This window comes from Lagopus muta, chromosome 13 (assembly GCF_023343835.1).
Source record: "Lagopus muta isolate bLagMut1 chromosome 13, bLagMut1 primary, whole genome shotgun sequence".
NCBI lineage: Eukaryota > Metazoa > Chordata > Aves > Galliformes > Phasianidae > Lagopus > Lagopus muta.
Genome location: NC_064445.1, coordinates 17,495,835 through 17,517,165, shown reverse-complemented (window position 1 = coordinate 17,517,165; position 21,331 = coordinate 17,495,835). Strand labels below are relative to the sequence as shown.

At 41.1% G+C, this 21,331-nt stretch overlaps 1 protein-coding gene across 4 annotated transcripts in view; it reads left to right on the top strand.

The window, feature by feature from the left end:
• MTM1 (myotubularin 1) overlaps positions 1-21,331 on the top strand; it is a 40,213-nt gene that overhangs the window by 2,101 nt on the left and 16,781 nt on the right. For 3 of the 4 annotated variants that reach the window (XM_048959924.1, XM_048959922.1, XM_048959923.1), the window contains exons 2-7: positions 9,537-9,608; positions 10,545-10,617; positions 12,135-12,229; positions 13,217-13,327; positions 14,257-14,358; positions 20,487-20,570. In XM_048959924.1, the coding sequence (XP_048815881.1) occupies positions 9,546-9,608; positions 10,545-10,617; positions 12,135-12,229; positions 13,217-13,327; positions 14,257-14,358; positions 20,487-20,570 (528 nt within the window). In that variant the 5' untranslated portion in view covers positions 9,537-9,545. Of the gene's footprint in view, positions 1-9,536; positions 9,609-10,544; positions 10,618-12,114; positions 12,230-13,216; positions 13,328-14,256; positions 14,359-20,486; positions 20,571-21,331 lie in introns of those variants that run through there. The other variant, XM_048959925.1, reaches the window with a different exon arrangement.

The following is a 21,331-nucleotide window of genomic DNA, read 5'->3' as shown; positions in this document are numbered from 1 at the left end:
ATGGAAGGGCTGTATGCCAGAGGCTGTCTGCTCTGTGACTGGAACCATTAATGCTTAACATACAGAGGCAGGTGTGAAATATGAAAGTATCCATCTTTCTGTATCAGCAAAGCTCCAGCCTGCTGCTTGAAAGAGCACGCCCAAAACTGTGGTGCTGCCTGAAGGGTAACTTAGGCAGGGGCTCCCAGTTTTTCCCTTTTTTGGGAGTGAGGCAAAGAACTGCTTCTGAGTGGCTTCATCCAAGGCCTTAGCCTACTTCTTTTCAAACAGGGATGAGCTCAGAGTAGCACCTTCTCTGTAGTGTTATGTGTAGTATTCAGAGAAGGAATCCATGTAGTGGAAGAGGGAACTGGGCACAGCAGGCAGAAGACAAGGACTTTGATGCGTCAGTTGTTGTACGTGTTCTCAAAGGAAGGTTGGTTAGAATGACACCCCCTTTTCAGGCTTTCCTCCATTGTATTTTAATAGAGTGTATCAATGTACAACAGTAAAATTTTCAATTTCTCCTGTGGAATCACAATTGTAGGGGTTGGAAGGGACCTCTAGAGATCATTGAGACCAACCCCCATATCACCAGTTAAATCTTTAGCAGTGGAGCTATAGTGGCCCAAGGGGATATCTTTCAAGGGGAATGAGCAGAGAGCAGCTGAAGATTTCCTTAACAAAAAACTCTGAAGCTGTTTTCTGTCCCATAGGCATTCCTGTCAACTGCATCAGCTTTCAACAGTGTGGGAGGTATACATTTCCTGCAGGGGATGCAAAGTAGAGAAAATAGTTTGGGTAGGTTTAGAAAGCCGTGGATCAGCCTCCTGACATCCTACAGTATCCTACAGATGTAATGTTGATTCTAGAGGTAATGTGACAAATGGTTCCTAAAAACCATTCACTTCTGTCCTGCCGCATGATCTATCGTGATTTAAAAGCTGCTTATTGTCCAGGGCTCGTGGATATAAGGAAAACTACTGCTTTCTCTGATATGCTCACGTAACTGAACCTCTGCTTCAGTCACCAGAATGAATATTAAGAGCAAGTCAGGAAAGCAGACAAATCACAGCAAATGGAAGGTGTTACCCATAGAACAAATACAGGAAAAGCAATGAACAAGAGAGGGCAAAAGTAATGGCTGGCATATCTTATGAGGAACACACCTCCAACAGATGCTAGAAACAAGCTTTAGCTAATAATTCTATTTATTACAACAAAGTAGGTGCTGTTTTTCCTTGTTGCTGTGATATAAAGCATGAGAAGTATCTGACTAACAGATCAAAGTCCATCTGCAGGAAGTTACTTAGTGTCCCTTAGTGTCCCTGACCGCTTCTGCCGTACTGTATCATCATCAAGTGAGAGAGCTTGTAATTATCCTGGCTGGCATTTTTGCCAGAAAAGAAGTCAGGGTTTTCACCTTAAGCTGTGCTTTTGGTGTAATTTGAAAGGAGGAAGCGATTGGGTTGATAATTGGAAAAAGTGATGTTTTGAACTTGTGTGTGAGGTCTTGCTGAAAGTCATGAATTATTTTGAAACTAGAATGGGAGTTTAATTCTGGGAGAGGTGAAGACAATAAAGAAAGCCTTCAAATGGAGGTAGGAAAAATATCAAGACAGAATTGCAGCTTGCTTGCTTGCTTTCTCCAGCTGTTATTTAATACCTGACTTGCTTGTGCAAGCTACATGATATTATTTTTTTTAAACAAAATTTGACTTTAGGAAAATGCGAGGGCAAACTTTCTTGCCAAATGCTGCCATTTGTGTAACTAAATTGTCAGGGTGTTATTTTTTGTTTGTCCAAGGTCTTCATTCAAATATGTTCCAAACTGCCTGGTGTAGTGATGCCTATAGAACAGGAGTGTGCAGGCAGCTGGCATGCTGCTGCTTTGTCTCCAGGGTTAGTAGTCACTTGTGTCATTGACTTCTCTTCCTATGCAGCTGTTCATGCTGACTTCTTTGGGGGTAGTGGCACAATGACTTGCCCCTTATAGGTATGGGGCGTGATGGGGAACTAGAAAATGCTGTTTAGGGAGAGGAAGCCTTTCCTGTTTCTTCAGAAATGTAGCACTTCACCGTGTGAACTACAGCTTGCTGTTCACTCTCTAGCAGAGAGCTGGCATCATCAGCAATGCTGGAATGCGTTTTTCTTAAAGGTGGAGCAGCCTGCTGGGGCATTTGCTTCCAGCAAACAGGTAGCTCCAGATTTTGGGCTTTTTTCCTAAGTGGTGCTTTTTTTTTTTTTTTTTTTTTTTTTTTTTCTCCTTCTGGAGAATGCAGCCATCTTTTATATTCCATTACTGATGAATTTGATTAACTGACTTAGAATCTTCCTTTCAGGAGGACAAGCACTGCTGTATGTTCTGCACACACGGTATCCCCTGAGGCTCGTACCGCTGACATGCTTTTTGTGTTCTAGTTACAGCTTGAATTGAGAATGCTTTCAAAGAGACTTGAAAGCTCAGATGCTTTCCCTAGACAATGCAGACTTACTGAGTGCTTACGGTAGGGGAAGATCACTTAGGCGCTGAGAGAGAAGAACTGCTAGTGGCACAATCCCTCTGTGATCAGTAGGATCCTAAGGAAGGGTGAAGGCTGCAGACTGTTCCTGAAAGGTTATTCTAGGAAGGATTTTACACCTCATCTGTGTGACTGCGAAGTAGAAAGAGGAGATTCTGTGGTCTGGTAATCTGTGCTGACTGCCCGGATAGAAGCATATGACTTGATGTCCAAAGGGGTTTTGTTGATGCATGGGATAAATATGATCTGCCCTTGAACTCTGACAATAAGGAATTGTAAATGCTGTTTGAAGTGGTGTAAGAGAGCCTCTTGCTGTTGAAGTGATTCTTCTCACAGGTAGGGCAGTTTTCCTTATGCGTGTGGACCTTTCTTTCTGATTAAGTGGTGTAGCAAGTAACTGGTAGTTGTTGCTGACAAGTAATAGATGTGAACATAACTTATGGCTATTGAGTGAAACATTAGGTTTTAACATTTAAGTATGTTTGTTTTGATACTGGAATGCTCTGCCTCGCGTTTTTTGTGTGTGGCTTTGTTCAGCTCTGTGGATGTCTGATACCTTGTTTTGTTTCCATTGCTGAGTTCCTTTGCACTGTGATATACCTGGCTCAGTGCGTGCACAGGAGATGCAGCTACTTCTGCAGACCTGATTGCTTGGTTTTGGCACTTTGATCTCGCAGCGTTTCTATGGTCGGTTGGGGCTGTTTGGGCAGGGAGAGCAGGTGGCTGGCAAACTGCCTTCGTTGCTGCAGAGCTTTCTTGTGACTTCTGTGTTCTTGTATTTATCTAATACTAAAGCTTTATTAACCTTCAATGAGATGAATGACTGCTGTTGACTCCATTAGATTAAATGCTCATTAATGAATGTTAAAGATGCTGATACTTATTTCAGTGACTCTGGTATGGTAACCTAGATGCTGTTGCTACTCTGACCTTTCAGCACTGTTTCTTTTACTTTTTCAATGTATTTTTTATTTATTTTAAGGATTTCTGTTCCTTTCTTCTTGCACGCCTCATGTTTTTTTTTCTCCTCACTTTGTGGTTCTCTTAACCTTGCTTCTGTCTTACTAATTCCTGCAGTTCTGCAGTGTTCTGTATGTTATTCCTGACAACCAGTGTGTTGCATTGTATTTGTTCTCTGCAGTTGTGGTTCTGACAGATGTTTTGTTTTAAGGATATTGACTTTACTGCATGCTTCTAATTTTGTCATGGGAAACAACACAGTGTGTTCATACCAGCTTTGTAAGCTGTTGTGCAGAGGGCACTTTGTCATACAGCAGTATCAGAGTACCTTGTTATTATAAATCTGTTTCTTCATGCTTTGCATTTTCCACTTGATTGAGAGTGCAAGTGCCTTTTTTCTATTTGTTCATGCTAACTTATGCTTCCTTCAAACACAGCTGGTTTTTTTGTTCTGTTTAAAAAGAAAAAGCTTACTAATCCTATATTATTTTTCTTCTCTTTGAACTGATTCCTGATTTGGCATGAAAGTAAGTTCAGTTTTATCTAGAGTGGCAGATGCACTGCAGATCTTAAATGAGTGACTCCATGTCTCGGTCACTTTGAGTGTCCTGATAGTAACCGATATCACTTCTTCTGGAAGTGCTTGAATTGTTCTCTGAATTGCTTTAACAGCAGTTGGTGAAGGGGCTTTGTTAATTTTGTATCTGTGTGATTAGGAGAGCCCTTTGAGGTGCACAGATTCTTCTAGTTTCTTCCTCTGGAGCAGGTTTATGAGAACCCTGCTGTTACCTTGTGCCATGGTTACCTTTGTGTGACAGTACAGGATAAACTGCTCTCTGTCATCTTTGGGAGGTCTTGGAGAATGGGGGAGGTGCCTGAAGACTGGAGGATAGCCAGTGTCACTGTGGTCTTCAAAAAGGGCAAGAAGGAATATCCAGGTAATTGCAGGCCTGTCAGCCTCCCCTCTGTCCCTGGAAAGGTGATGGAACAGCTGTGCTGGATGCCATCTCCAGACAACTGGAAGAAAAGGAGGTTATCAGGAGTAGTCAGCATGGGTTCACCAGGGGGAGGTCGTGCTTGACCAACCTGGTAGCCTTCTATGATGTTGTCTCTGGCTGGGTGGATGGGGGGAGAGCAGTGGATGTAGTCTACCTTGATTTTAGAAAGGCATTTGATACTGTCTCCCACAAAGCTGAGCAAGTGCGGGATAGATGAGTGGACAGTGAGGTGGGTTGAGAACTGGCTGACTGGCAGAGCGCAGAGGGTCGTCGTTGGTGATGCAGAGTCTGGTTGGAGGCCTGTAACCAGCGGTGTTCCTCAGGGGTCTGTGCTGGGTCTGGTCTTGTTCAACATCTTCATCAATGACCTTGATGAGGGGATAATGGCCACCCTCAGCAAGTCTGCTGATGATATGAAGTTGGGAGAATTGGCTGACAGCCTGAAGGCCGTGCTGCCATTCAGCAAGACCTGGACAGGCTGGAGAGCCGGGCAGAAAAAAACCGGATGAGGTTTAACAAAAGCAAGTGTAGAGTCTGGCATCTGGGGAGGAATAATTGCATGCAGTGGTACAGGCTGGGGGATGAGCTGCTGGAGGGGAGCTCTGCGGAGAGGGACCTGGGTGTCCTGGTGGACGACAGGTTGGCCATGAGCCAGCAGTGTGCCCTTGTGGCCAAGAGGGCCAAGGGCATCCTGGGGTGCATTAAAAAGAGCGTGGCCAGCAGGTCGAGGGAGGTGATCCTCCCCCTCTGCTCTGCCCTGGTAAGGCCTCATCTGGAGCACTGCGTCCAGTTCTGGGCTCCCCAGTACAAAACAGACAGGGAGCTCTTGGAAAGAGTCCAACGGAGGGCCACGAAGATGGTGAAGGGCCTGGAGCATCTCTGCTATGAGGAAAGGCTGAGTGAACTGGGGCTGTTCAGCCTTGAGAAAAGAAGACTGAGAGGGGACCTGATCCAGGTCTATAAATACTAAGGTGTGGGGGGCAGAATGGCGAGGCCGGACTCTTTTCAGTGGTGAGTGGAGACAGGAGAAGGGGAAACGGCTGGAAACTGCAGCATAGGAAGTTCCGCACAAACATGCGCAAGAACTTCTGTACAGTGAGGTGACGGAGCACTGGAACAGGCTGCCCAGGGAGGTGGGGGAGTCTCCTTCTCTGGAGATGTTCAAGACGTGCCTGGATGCCAACCTGTGCGACCTGCTGTAGGGAACCTGCTTTGGCAGGGGGTTGGACTCGATGATCTCTGGAGGTCCCTTCCAACCCCTACAATTCTGTGATGCTTCTGAAAAACCTTCTGTCAAACATTTGGTTTTACCTTAATGAGAAACCTGATTCTAAGAAACACAGCTGTTTCTAGTGCTTGACTCTCAAGGATCATTGAGCCCAGCTCTTGCTTCCACACAGTTTTGTCACACTTGTTGCTCCAACTAATCAAAAACTTTAAAAGCATTTTTTCCAGAGTGTTAGTACATTGCTGGAGGGTCAGAAATATGAAATGCCCAGAAAGTGGTGCTCACAGTAATGTACTTGATGCAGTTTACTCGACCTCAGATATTTGTGATGTTAATCCTTTGACAAATGTGCATTGTATCCTTTGAACACAATCTGATGCTTTATACACATACGGATTTGGACCCTTGAACTGACTTCTTAAAGTCTGGCCTCCAGTGTGTGACCTTCCCAATGTTGTTGTGCCTGCATTCCTATGAGCCTTAGGAAGCACAAGTGTGAGTGTGTTCTTTAATGGAATTACAGATCCCAAGGAACTCAGCTGTTGTTGTAAGATGATTGGAGCCTGCATTTCGTGGTAGTGTTACTGTAGTGAGTTCAGGTAGTTTTAACAGAGCTTTGTTTATTAGTTCAAGTCTAGTAAAATGGCTTGGTTCCCTTGCTGTGCGAGATTGAAGGGAGGACGCTCACCTGAATAGCAGATATTATCTACGAAGTTGTCTGACTTGGTTTTGATTTTATGGAGTTACTTAATTCTATTCAACTGCTGGCAAATGTGCAATTGCACTTTTGTGCAAGTGTATAAACAGGTGTTACTGGGCAATAAAATGTGTTTGAGTGGAAAACTACGTGCAGGACTTTCTTGTGTGGAAGGACTGCTGCTGCTCTGTGATAATGAGAAAGCTGCTGCTGATGTAAGGCTAAATGAAGGACACTTGTGAATTGTGCTTGGCAGCATTGGGCAGGTGGCCAGAAAAGGTTTCTACAACTTGGCAGAAAAAAAAAATATATATTAAAAACAAAATTCATGTTAATTTTAGATGTTTTTGAAAACTTGATTGCTCTTGGGAGACAGAGGAGTGCCTCTTTGTAGGTGTATCCTTCAATGGACATGAAGTTAAAAATGAGATCTTGATCTTGTTGTTGCTTGAAAATTGCAGAATCAGAGTAGTTTGGGTTGGAACTTCAGGGATGTCTCGTTCAAAGCCAAGATCACAGCCTTGAGATCAGACCTGACTGCTCACAGCTTTCTTCTGCTTGCTCTTGAACCTCTGAAGGTAGACAGAATGACAGAATCACAAGGTTGGAAACGACCTGCAAGATCATCCAGTCCAACCACCCTCCCATTCCTATCAGTACCACAAGCACTAAACCATCTCTCGTAGCTCCTCATCCAGGCGCCTCTTGAACACTGCCAGGGATGGCAACTCCACCACCTCCCTGGGCAGCCATTCCAGTGCCTGACCACCCTTTGAGAGAAAAAGTTTCTCCTAATATCCAACCTAAACCTCCTCTGGTATAACTTCTGGCCGTTTCCTCAGGTCCTCACCTAGACATGGCAACATTTCCCATCCCTACCAGCCCCTTGGTCATGAAAGTGTTGCTTTTGTTTTGTTTTTCCTTCCTTTATTTTCTTCTGCTTTTATCAGGATGGAATCTCCTCACTTTCAGTTGGTTGCATTTTGTCATTCATCGCCTGGAGCTCTGCCTGGTCAGTTTGCACCCCATGGGTGTAGGTGCTGGCTGAGGCCCCAGCCCTGGGCGCTCACCCGCTTCTGGGCCCAGCTCCTCCCACAGCCGTGTCAGCACACCTTGCACCAGGGCCAGATGTGGGTGCTGTTCTCTGTGCTGACTCATAGGTGCCATGTAGAGAAGAGTGAAATTAGCTGACTGTAGTTTACTTAAAAGTAATAATAATCAGATGCATGTAGTTATGCACATGCTGTGTAGTTTTAGGGCTTTTAAAGTGTGATTGGCTTTAAAGTGAAACTTAAGTAGTGCTGCAAGAATTCTTCTGTTCGTGCTGCTGAACCAAGTGAACTAACCTGAACTTTTTTTAATGGAATATTCAGTGGTTAATAGAAATAACTTTGACAGATGACTGACCTCCAGTGCATATTTATTCAACTCTAATTAGCTTTGAATAAGTCTAATTTACATTACTGAAGCACTGGAAATAAAACAGAGTAATTGATTATAATACTATAATGAAATAATGCATAGAAATGAGAGTCAGTGAGTTCACGCTCTCAGAAAAGTGTGCTCAAAGGAAAGGTTGGAAGGATGGCACGCAGCACCAGTGGTTCCCAGAGCACACCTGGCAAGGCATGATGCTGGGGAAGCACCGTGCACCACATGTAGTGCCACAGCTTGGTCAAAGCGTAGTGCACATGTTGAAGAAAGCAAAGAAGGAAGCTTAGGGCTTTTAAAACTTTGTTCTGTTCCCTTGTGAGCAGCGATGGCACTGTTGGAAGCAGTGTTACATGGCAGCAGGCAGTTGGGCTGGGCTCCAGGCGCTGAGCAGTGCCACAGTGCTCAGCTCACACCCTGCCAGAGCTGCCACCTGCATCTCTGTGTGGGCAGCGAGCCTGGGCTGCCAGCTCCCTGCTGCAGGCTGCGTCACTGTTTTGCAGTGCACGTCTCTTCAGGGCAGCCGCATCTTTCCCAAGGCACTTCTCTAGGGCTTGTTTATGCTGGCTTGCTGCACAGTGCTGGTGCAGCTTCAGTGGCTCTGGTAGAACAGCTGCATTGCTGTGGAAGAACTGGGGCTGCTGTGCTCAGCTGACTTCTGCGCCTTCCTCTCTTTGCCTCGCATGCTGTTTTTCACTTAGAATGTGAACAAAACAACCACTTCATGCTAAAAATATAATGTTCCCATATTGTTGCAGTACCTTCAAAGGTTGTTTGGATCTTTTGCAGTACCATCTTTTGCTATTGCATGCACAGGAGTGCTGTAATGTCACTGTGAGCCTGCTGCCATGCGGGAAGGACCATAGGCTGGTTTGTTCTGGTGCAGAAATCTGTACAAACCAGGTTTGTTGCGTAGTAGGGAGAGAAGGGGCTTATTTTAGGCTGAAAGGTTGTGATATTGTAGCCTGAAATCACCTACTGCTGCTCTCCCTCAAAATAGTAGCTCTGAAAAGTTCTGTGCTTTGTCACTTTGGCTTGATGAACAGTGTGCCTAACGAATGGGAAGCGTGATGTGAGGTGAAGGTACTGTTGGGAGTAACTTCAGCTGTGAGAATTTTCCCCATGCATGTCTTAGAGATCTCCTGTGCAGTATCAGGAAATGGTAAAGAAGATTAATGCTGTATTATGCAACTCTAATTGATATCACTTTTAAAAAAGCCATTTTTTGGTAAGGTGTTGTGGCTGTTCGGCCCAAAGGCTGAACTGTCTTCCTTCTGCTGGGCTCACTGAAGTTTCAGTTTAGGAAATGGGAGATTGTTTTTAAATGCTTTCGTTTTGCTAAGTGAAAACTCTCAGTACAAATGCTCCACATGGATTGCATCTCCTTGCATGTGTATCCTGCACCTTAATGCACGGTAATGCTTGTTGACTTGACTAATAATAGTATACAGACAACTGAATTGGAGCATCCTGCTTGAGTCAGAGTGCATGGGAACAGATTTTGGAACTATTAATGAGTTTCTTGTTAGATTTGGGTGCTTCTAAGTAGTGGCCTCGAATCACGAGACATTTTATATATCTATATATATATATATTTTTTTTAATGAATACCAACTTGCAAGATATTACTGGGGGCTCTTGGTGTCCAAAGGCTCAATCTCCTGTAAGCAGTGTGCATTCTAAAAAGAAGTTTAATTCTCCAATTTGTGCTTTCTCATCAGATACTCAGTATGGCCTCATCATCAGCGCCTAAATATAATTCACACTCCTTGGAGAGCTCCTCAATTAAAAGAGTAAGTGTAACTTCTTCATGTTTTCTGCATCAGGGTTCTCCGAGGTTGAATATGGAAGATTGTGGATGGAAAACTGAATACTTGAAATGTTGTTTGGTGTTTTTCTTGATTGTATGTACTTAATTTTCTTGCTAAAGCTTTAATGAAGTTAAGTAAGCTGGTTTAAATATTGTCAGAGTGGATGGGTGAAACAATCTGGAATGCTAGTTATGAGTCTCCTTATAGTCAATTCTAATACACTTACTGTTATCTTTGCTTTCTGCATTGAAATATTTTATGGTATACTTGCAAATTTTAGGCCATTCTATGCTGCAGAAACATTCTGAATTGCAACTGATCAGTTACTTCTAGTCATTTGGTTGGCCTCCTTTTTAAATGTTGATTTTTAGTGGGAAATGCTCGTGTTAAAGCAGGCTAAATGACATTCCCCTTTGCCTTTTATTGTGGTGTGGCTGCGTGCAAGAAAACACAAACTAAGTTTTATTCAGCTTTTTAAACATTTCTTCAAAAACAAATTCAGTGATCTTTAAGAATGATTAACAAATGTGTGAATTCACAACTACTACGTTCTGTCTGCTCATTGTGATTACGTTGCTTAAGTGATTTCATTTTTAAGCTTGGAAATTTGGAAAATTGTATATAGAAAATGCATAGAGAAATAATGGTATAGATGTTTAATTCCTATGTTCTGCAGATAGGTTTAACTGTTTCTTTAGAATAAGAGACTAAAACTCGCTGATCTGACAGAGCTATTCAAGCTTTAAATAATTTGCAGTTGAGGATGGGGTGTGTTCCTCTTTTGGTTCAGCTTGTAGGTTTCTACTGTGGGTGAGGCTTTTCTTTCCTATGCAGAAATTCCAGATTTTTTTTTTTAATCTGGAAGTTGTAATAATTGTGAATAGAATATGATGTACTGTTCTACTTCTCTTTCTTTAGACTCTAAAAGATGGAGCTCACTGGGAAAAAAGTGAAGAAATACCCCGTCTGCCTGGAGAGACTAGAGTTACAGGTATGAGGCTGTATGGGCTTGAGAGTCTGGTATGGGTGTGTGTGTCTTGGTGGCTTCTTCCCATAATCTGGAATGGTTTGGACTGGGGCTGAAGCTATGTTACAATGTCATGAATTAGTTTTTTCAAGTAATCAGTTCAGAGGATTTTTATTGCACTTTGCAAATAGTAATTTTTGAAGACTTTGAAGTCTTTGTTTCCATATGCTGCAGTAGGTTCTCTAACACAAAGAAATTCTAAGTCAACATGTATCATTATTTTGTATGTGGACCAGGTAATATCTCATGACATAATCCATCTCTTCTGGAGTCAAAAGATGCCACACATACATGCCACACAATCCTGCATTGGTATCTTGTGCAGTGGTGTGCAGCTGTAGCCCCAGCTGTGACTACTGCAGGTACAGCACAGTGCTTCCTTCACACAGCATGGTGTGCACTTAACTACTGCACACTTGTTTGCATTGCCACGTGGTATTGTGGCATGAAAAAGATTAATGTATTAAGGGCTGTGGTTCCTTACTTGATACAGGCTCTTCCTGGGCTACAGCCTTACACTCATGGAAGTTTGCTGTTAGGAATGAGAATCCAACTAAAAGGCATCTCTTATTTGCAAAACTGCTCCTTCCCTCCAACCCAAGTATTTGTTCTGTTAATTTGTAAGCCAGTCTGGCTGAGAGGAAACCAAAGTAGTGATTCAAAGGAAGTACCTGTGTGTTTAATGAGGAAAGTTGGGAAGGCATGAGGATGTGGCTGAAAGAAGAATGTTTGATATGATCCTTGTGACAACTATCTCTGCTTTGGGGGAGAACACTGGAAGGATGGTGCTTGTTGGGGAAGGCAGGTAAGCAGTGTGAGTTAAAGAAATGAGTGGACAAGGGGAAACAGGTTGTTTGCATTGCTTCATTAAGGCTTTAATGGAAGACTTCAGTTAGATATGGTTTGTTGGGTTTTTTTGAGTAGTATGTGTTGGTGCTCACTGTTTAACCATCCTTGCTGAAAGTGCAGGTGGCCCTCCTGCAATTGATTGCCTCAAATTGAAATGTAATGGTTCTCTTCAGGGTGGAGTTCCTAAACACGTCACAGCATGAACTACATACTGTAATGCAGGAGGATTGGTTAGGGGGCACTGAAAGGTGTGATGGTCAATGAAAGAGTGTATTTGTTCTGGGGTGGTGAAGAAACAAGTTCAGTGGTCACAGGGAAGATTAAAATCTCGTCACTCTGTGTCCTGCCCTTTCCTACACAGTGCCAATAAGAACACCAGTATAGCTGGGGAAAGCTAATGAAACCTACTGGAGGGTCTGGGGCAAGTTTCTTATAAGAAACTTTGTAAGAAACATTTTTTTTAATAATTTCAGTGGATAAAAGTCAGATTTATTACTTTAATTCATTCAGCTTTCTTTAGAATGACTCTTATGAGTACATCTGTCTTTATTTTACTGCTGTTTAATTGATGTTTTGCTTAGATTTGATTTTTTTCTTCTCCCAATGTTTAAGAAATGCTGCATTTCTTACAGACAAGGATGTTATTTACATGTGTCCTTTTAATGGCCCCGTTAAAGGAAGAGTATACATCACAAACTATAGGCTGTACCTAAGAAGTGTGGAAAACGTGAGTAATATGCCACAATTACTTCTGAGGGATGAGTGAATTTTAAAGTCTCTTCTCTTCAACCCCTTTGCTGCCTTTGATTTACTCTGTGGCCAGTTCATTTGCTTTCGCTTTGGCACACGTATGCTTGAATTGCACAGGAGGCTTTTTGCTTGAAATGGTCTGTAACATTTGTAATAACTATGTTGTAATTGTTTAATGGCTGAGCAGTAATTGCCTTTGTGCCACTGAGAAATCCTTACAGAAATGGAAGCTCTTTGAAGTTGAGTATGTTGTAAATATGATTTTTTTCATGGTGAAACTACAGTTTAAGCACTTAGTGAACTGGGAACTCCTTGTCTGTTGGGGCTTTTTTTGGTAACTGTTCCCTTCGTGCTTGCTCTGTGACAGAGCAAAGGCAGCAACCAGTGATGTGCACTACTTCTTGAAATGGCTGTCAGTAAACTGCAGTTTTGGTTGTCCTTGCTGTTGGAAGAACATCATGTGGGTGGTAGGAGTAGTAGTGTGTTCAATAAGCAGCATCAGAAAAGAAAACGTGCTTGTTGTCTATTTCCATAACTCATTAAAGAAACAAAACAGCACACATTTATAGGATTACTGAAGTGAGATCATTGTGGTTACAACTCACTTTTCTTTAGTGATTTCTTCATTTTGTACTGCTTTATTCTTTATGTCAGTGGAGCAGGCATAGCAAGCAGAGGGAGTCAGAAGTATGTAACAGATGACATCTTTTTGGGTGCTGCCACATTTTCTCCTGCATACTCTGCCTTATGGCATGAAATATCCAATTGTACAGGCTATGGAAGTGATGCTCAAGGCTGTCGACCATAAAGACTTTGTAATATGTTGGAAGAGGAGACTTGATCAGACCCAGATATGTACTTTTGCTTGCTGTGTGTATTTTGTTCTACTGTGGTATGCATAAGAACACTTTGCCTAAGTTGTCTTCTCAGATTAATCCTCTCCTTACCCAAACTTTCATTGCAGGATCCAGTTGTGGTATTGGATGTTCCACTGGGTGTGATTTCAAGGATTGAAAAAATGGGAGGAGCTTCAAGCAGAGGAGAGAATTCTTATGGATTAGATATAACGTGTAAAGTAAGACTTTTCAATAGTTCAATGGGAAATGAAATCTACAGATTCCTTTTCTTGCTGTTTACCTACTTACAGGAATGAGAACTGTGTATTCCTCACAGCTGAATTTAGAAATAGAACTGGACAGGGAAGTACCTTTGTATAAAAGGCTGTGGCCTCTGCGTGTGAGGGAGGGATTGGTCTTCATTTCCTAACTGCTGTTTGACGAAAGATTTTGCACAGCAGTGTTAAGGTATTATTCCTGCACCACTTAATTATTTCATAGGATCTAAAAGTAATTAAAAAATAAAGTCTTTGAAGTCACCTCAAGCAGGTTTTCTAAGCAAAAACTGAAGAGCAGATGTAATGGATTTCTCTATTTCCTTATTCTTGCAAAAAAAAAAAAAAAAAAAAAATCGTTGCCATAAAAAAAAATAAAGTTGGGGGGAGTTTCCAGTGGGTGAATCAGGGTCTTTTATTTGACTTGCAAATGGGGTATGTACACACACTCACTTTTTTTCTCTGTAGTTAATGTACAGATTGTCTTCTCATTGCTACCTTCAGAAGCAAGCAACTTGGGGCAGTGTAGTCTAGAGCAATCACTGGCAAATTTTCACTTGGAAAACATTGGGTAGCTCCCATCCTGCAAGCATTCAGTAGCCTATGGGTTTTGTTGTTTTTTTTGTTTGTTTTTTAGTGAATCATATGGAGTCACTTTGGGTGGCTTTATGCCGTAGCAGTGTGTGCACCATACAGAATTGATGCCACATTGTAGAATTCTTAAGCTCACCTTTGTTTTGTGCGATAAGAAAAAAAACCTGAGCTTTCACAGCAGTTTGAGGGGTGTTGCAAGCAGATTCTGAATCTTATTTAGTGTGTGACACAACATTTGTCCATCAGATAGGAGTATCTTGCTGCCTTGGCTCTCTTAAAAGCTAATGCCTTTGTTTTAGGATATGAGAAATTTACGCTTTGCATTAAAGCAAGAAGGGCACAGTAGAAGAGATATATTTGAAGTCCTCACAAAACATGCTTTTCCCCAGTCACATAACCTGGTAAGTTATATTACTTATACTACTGAATCATCTTAATGTAGGATTGTTGCCAATTAACTTTAACTATTGGCCTACTAATGGATGTCACAACTGCTTAAGAACAACAACAAGATCTGGTGTCAGTATAGAGAGTTAGTTATTTTGTTTTGCACATTTAGAACACTTACATCTGTATATCTTTAAAATTATGGATACTTTATAATGTGCTTCAGGTAAACTGCTGAGCACCTCTGGTTCATGTATGTATCATTGCTTAGAGCCCACATGTTGTCCTCCTTGTAAGGAAATCTTTTTCAGAAGAAGACATGGTAAAGCAACACCTGCTTTATTAGCAGCTATTGATGAACTGGACAGCTAATGCAGTGATGGAGTTGTGGAGATTCATTGAGGGGAAGAAAACAACCCATAACCAAACATGTCCTCTAGAAGTAGTTGTGCAGCAGTGATGTTTAGCTAACCCTTAGCTTCTGTTTCTCTGCTTGGTAGATCATTTTGACATTCTTTATGCTGAATTGTAAATGCTGAAGTTACGCTAAATGTTAAATGTGAAATTCAGCTTACATTTTATTGGGATGCTTATATTTAGGATAATTGTATAAGAGCTCCCTTAACAAAATATTGGAGTGTCATACTTCAAATTTTGAAGAACTTTTCTCAGGGAATTGTTGAAGGTGCAGCAACAATCTCAGTTCCTTCTCCTAAGATGCCTGTGAATTAATAGATAATTCTGTATAAATGTTGCAAAATACTTGTGTTGGCCTGTATGACTGACTGACTTCTTGATATCTGATGGTCTGAAAAGGTTCTTCATTGTTTCCAGCATTTTATATGTTGCAAAAATAAATCAATTATTCAAGCATGTGTGGTCAGTAACTTTGTGTACATCTAACTGTATCTTTAAAAGAGAAATACAAAGCTTTATGCTTGTGTTCTGTGCTTCCATTTACAATTGGTGTCTTCAGTGAGCTGCAAGGTAGCCGAGAGCAGTGCTGTTCATTTTGGTGTAATTAATGCTATTTGCTCTAATGGGTGAATTATTTAACCTTGAAGCAATTTGTGTTCTTAAAAATTATCATGTGTTAGAAAGTGAGAAATAAGACCAGTTTGTTTGATCTGGACTTTCAGGTTGTTTGTTGGAGATGTGTTTTGGCATGGCAGTGATCTGCCATCAAGCCCTATGTATTGAACATACATCACAGGTGTGCTCTGTCTGCTGATCTTTAGATCTAGTCTATCAGTCTGTTATTTTCTCAAGTTCTGTAATAGCATTAATCAATTATCTGGTTTCACTTGTTAAAATGTATAGGTAGTGGTTAAAGCAGTATGAACAACAAAAAAAAAGTCCTGTGTATGAGAATAAAACCAATTCATAGCTTAGTTCATCTTTTCAGTACTCTTGTGCCTTTTGGCAGCTTGAAGCATGAGAGGCAGAGTGCCTTTCTGTTTTGTTTTGAGGAAGAGAGCTAAGTGCTGTTGAGAAAGTGGATTTGGATTTGGGATTGAAGCAGGGGGCCCAAGTGTTCAGAGGATCTCAGTGTCTGTTTTGTGTATCCCACCAGACTCCTCATCCTGCTTTCCAAGCTGAAATGGAAAGCTTCATTGTCTTCACACTGCATGGCAACCCACACTTTATGCCACTGCTTTTTACAGTAAGCAGGATATTCTTTAAGTTACGGCTGTGGACAACCTAGTTTGTCTTGATTGGTGAGTAATTAGTGTTATGCTTAGATGGACTTCAGTTGAATCATGACTTTGAAATGAAGCTTTGAACTTGCAAAGAGTTTGCTTCATAAATGAGTCTTTTTAATATTTTTTTTAACATCCTTTAAAGTGTCTACTGACATATCACTTAATCTCAGTCTTGGAATTGACCTATGTCAATTTCCATGAGGAGAGTGTGGACGATTTAACTTGTAACTGGGTTAGGAGTGTCCTTTGTGGAGTTGTTTTCTGTGGCCCAACCCAACTACGGGGTTTGGAATAACATGGTGGTAAAATGTGGACTTAGGATAGGCTTTGTCATTGAAAATATCAGTGTTTCCTGTCCTGTGGAGGTAGTGAGTAACGTGTGGTAATGTGTAGTAACTCTCTATTTAGTAATGTGACACTGTGAATAAACCTTAGACTTTACAATGAGCTAAGCACTATTTGATATTTTTGGTGTGCTTTCACCGTGTTTCAGCAAATAGTTGAAGTTGATCCTGCCAAAGATGAGTGTTTCTGCATGGTTGTTCATTCCTGCCGCATTTTAGTCTGTGCGAGTTTCTGAGGCTGCAGGATGAAGCAGATAGGGAACTGAGATGAACAAAAGTCAAACAAGGAGGAAAAAATAAAAGCTTTACCCTGAGTCATTTCCTCAGCCTTGTTAGCTTAGCCTGAGGATGGGGGTGGGGAGCGAGGACATCTGTAGGCGTTCTTTTGCAGATGGATGCGATGCGCAGGGAGGATGGGACTGTCTCTTTCTGTGGCTGGTTTAAAGCAAGGTTTTGCTGGCTGAATGAGTGTCTGGGCTGTGTGTGTCTGCCTTCTGCTTTGGATGTTTGCTAACAATTTGTGGCTCTGCAGGCAGCAGGGAGATCTACAAAGATAGTGCTGTGGCTTCACGTGACAGCTGGGTGAGGATGGCAGCTGTCTGCTACCAAAATGCTGAGGTCTTGCTTTTTTCTGGTGTTCTGTGCTCTGCCTTCCAGCCCTGCAGTTGGTTCTTCCTTTTAGGTCATGCTGACAGTTGTATAATCACAAAGTAAGCCAGTGTAGTTCTCTTATCCAGAACAGAATGTTCTGTTTTCTGAGTTAGCTTTGTGCCATTTTTAATAATTTGAGGAGACCTGGTTTGTAATTAGAATGTGTCAGAACCAGTGCGAGGAAGGAGAGAGGTGGTACAGGGCACAGGGAGGGGGGAAAAAAATCCTATGTTTATTTGTTTTTTTTAAGCAGTGTTAAGCTGGTAGTTCTGCTCAGACCATGTCGTAGAACTGTATCCCAGGCCTTTGACTGGTTCAGCACTGTTCATGCTTATGCACCTCTGCAGCAGAAAGGAAGTATCGTTAGGAAAGTAAAGATTCTGATTGCTCTGTTTTCCTTATATTGTCTGCTGCTTATCCAAATGGTAGGTAAATACAGCCTGAAACATTATTTCTGAATGGTATATGCTTATTAATTTCAAGGTTTTGCTCTTTTACCACCCCAAAAGCTGAAAAGTGTTTGAAAGCCTATAACAAATGACAAGTCTCCACTCAACTGTTTGTTAATCTCAGTGTTGTCCTTCGTGCTTACTTGCAGAAGCTTGTTCTTGGCTCTCCAGTTTTAGGCTGGGTTCACTAACTGTAATATCTGGTAGCTCATCTGACTCACAGCCTAGTTGATGTGGAGCAAACAGATGCTGTTCATAGACCTATTGTGCATTTGCAATGTTATGGTAACTGGAAGAAAATCCTTTCTGAAATAGTGGTTTTAAACATTTTAAAATGCAACAAACAAAACAAAACAACCATAAAGCAGTGTTATGCATCTGTAATACCCTACAGAAGGTGAGATATATTTAGCCTGTCGTTCCGTTTCTGAATAGCAGCTGCTTCACTTCCTGATCTTATCTTGAAGCTACATCACCTTTTTAAATGATATTATACACAATGGTAATGCCTACACAACATGTATTGATTTCTAACCTTGTGAGTTCTGTGGGATTGCTGGTTTTGATGAGAGACACCATAGATGTCTGTGTGACTTCCAGCTCTTGCTCTGGACATAACTAATTCTCCTGGTAACTTCCAAGCACCTGAGAGTCAGATTGTGTTCTTATTGGGTCTGTAAGGATGATTTTGAGGTAGCAGTGAGACCTGGGACAAGGGCCTGTCTGATAGAGCGCTAAGAAATGTCTTTTGAGGCTTCATTCTGAATGTCTCACACAGTCTCAGTGTAGTAATGGTAAGGTTACCATTTCTCAGAAATGATGTTAAGTATGTAAACACTACAGCATCTTAGTTTTCATGCTCATGCAGGTAGAATGCAGCCAGCTGAGTTGCAGTAGTGACATGCTGAAGTCGAGGACGATGGTACCTTTGTTTTCAAACACACTGAGAAACCATCAGCTTTTTCACTAAGCTAAAGCCTTGTGGTTTATTTATGAAAAGCGTAAACTGGTAAATTAGAAATAGGGAGGGGAAAAAACTCATCTTCCCACGTTTAACTCTTGTTCTTCTCTTTTACTGTAAAGATCAGTAGAACACTCATAGATTTAGCTGCTGCTAGTTTCTTGATTTTCTTTTTTTGTACAATCTTTTGTGTAAGAGCCACTGTAATGTACTGTAATTAACACGTGTTTTATGTATCGGGGATTAAGCAGAGTAATTTGTGAATTGTCACTGAGAAATTCACAGTGAGTAGCAACTTAAAATACATGCATGCCTTTGAGACATCTTTTAGTCATCTGTTGTTATTCCAGTTTTTCTGTTTTCTTTGTAAGTTTCTCCTTGGTCTCCTTGGTTTCTTGGTGAATTCTTAGCATAGTTCCTATTTGGGATGTAGCAAATTCCTTTGGGGAGGACAAGATGGTTCTTTCCTGGAACTATTTATTAACAGTAGGTTAATGAGTTACATTACAGCTGTAGATAGCATTATTCCTGTATTGCTGTATTTCTCGTTTGCAGATATTTTTTTTTGCAGTTTTTCTGTTTGCTTTCTTTTAATGAAGTATTTTGTCTGATGCAATCAATGTCTACTCTTTTCCTTTCTTTATCTCTACTTCCAGCCCACTTGATAACAGGGTAGTTAACCAGAGGGATCTAATATTCACTTATGAACAAGGTGTCAATCTTTAAATGAGAGAAGACTCAAATTCAGAATGCTGTGTTCACTTTTAGAAACTTGCCAGGGAGTGCATTTGCTATAAAACAGTGGTTTATTTTAGAATTTTAGCAGGATAAACTCTCTTGTTCACAGTAATTTCCTGTTAAAATGCTTGCTGGCTTGCAATACAAGGGGAAAACTTACTTCAGAGGGATTGTTTTATGTTTGGATTAAAACTGTGTACTGTTTAAACTTAGTAGGCTAATGAGAATTACTGTAAGCCATTGCTACTGCCTTCATAAAATCTAAAGAAACCTGCATGTGCACCTGTGGTGCATTTGTGAAGCTTTGCATGAAGATGTGATCATGGCACCTTAAAACCACGTGGCTCTTTCTGCTTCTTTTTGCTACGTTTCCTGTACTTCTTGTCTGTTCAGGTCAGCTCCTGTGCAAATGATAGAGTTCTGGGATGTTCAGCATTCAGTTCCTTCTGTTAATGTCTTTGAGTAGCCAGGAGACTTTCAGCTGTGTTGGTGCAAATTATGAGGGGCTCTTGAATGCTTTGTGTGTTTCTCTGTTAGCTCGGGACAGCAAATGCTTTTCTGCTGTGTTGTGCAACATCTTAGTTTCATGCTCCAGTTGGCATCCAAAGAATTCATAAGCTATGAAAATATATTTTTTTTTCCAGTGAGGGAGATTCCTAGAATAAACACTGCTTTGGTTTTCATGATAAGCTGTAAAAACAAACCAAGCAAAAAAGGATTAGTTAGACAGTGCAGCCTGCTTGGGAGAAGGAGAAATGAGCTCCAAGGTATGAGGAAGTTGTTAGAATCCTGAGTAACGATGCAGTGCTTTATAGAGACTGGAGAGTGGCAACAGAAGAGAAAAGTGAAAGTAGGTGGAACCACCAACATACTTGGTTTCAGTTTCACTGGCACCTTTTAATCTTCATGGAGTGTTACAGCAAATGAGATTTCAGATAGTAAGAGTCACTTGGAGATGGAGTGTAAAATGCTTGCTGCTTTCAAGTTAGTACCTAATACTTTCATTAGTAATTGCATCTGTACCTGTTGGAGAAATCTTGATGAGAAGACGGCGTTTTATTTACAGAGGATATGAAATATGAGGAAGAGACTAACTTGTATTTCATTAATGTGTTTGCATTCTTTCTTATTTCTTGCTTTTGGCTTTGTGGTCTTTTGTTTCAAATTTAAGTGGGGTAGAGTGAGGTTGGTAAGGAAGTTGGTCATGTTTCATGATGGACCTTAGAACGTAACAGATGATGAGCCTTTGTCATCTTCAGTCAGTTTGGTGTAATAAGCTTCTTTTGCATCCTGCAGCTCTTTTTTGCCTTTGCAAATGAAGAAAAGTTCTCTGAAAATGGATGGATGGTGTACAATCCGATGTCTGAATACAGGAGACAAGTGAGTTATTTAAGTCACATTTGCCTGGTCCTTTCATATCAGAAACCTAGCATAGAAGAGTTATTTTTTTCTGGATTGCTCTTCTGGAGCAGGGGGAGCTGAGAATTGGAGAAAGTAGAAATGCAAGAAACAAAATGCTGGAAGAGTTAGGATTAAAATGAAATTAGAATCTCATCGGAAGATCAGGGTTTGCTCTTGGAAAGAAGTTGCATTAATACTACTTACAGTGTGCCTCTGTTAAGCACGTTGGAAGGGGAGTGGGGGGTGAAAGTGAAAGTACACAGCTAAAGTGTCCTGAGTAGAAGTTTGACTTTTATCTGATTCTTCCAGAGTATAATAATTTAAAAAAATCTTTACAGAAATAGCATTGCTTAAATAAGTGATTTATGCCTGTGAGTATTCTGCCTTGCTCTTACAATGGTTGTGGAAGAGCATTAGCAAAATGGGATGACGTTTAATTTTGTTTAACTCGTGCAGTAGTCTTATTATTGGATTTTTTTTTTTTTTTTGCTTTAAATACTACAGTAAGGATGTCCTTTCTTTTCATTTTTCTGTACAATTTTTAATGGGATAAGGCATATCCAGGCTTTCATGTGATCTATTTGGTTCAAGGTAGAGGCCCAAAATCTCAAAGTTAAAATACAAATGCCTGCCCAAACTCCATTATATGTGCATATGAGGTGAGCTGATCAGTCTTTCTCAATTTCCTGAGTGCTGTTTGCAGTCTGCTTACTGAGCAGACTGACTAAATGTTATTTCTT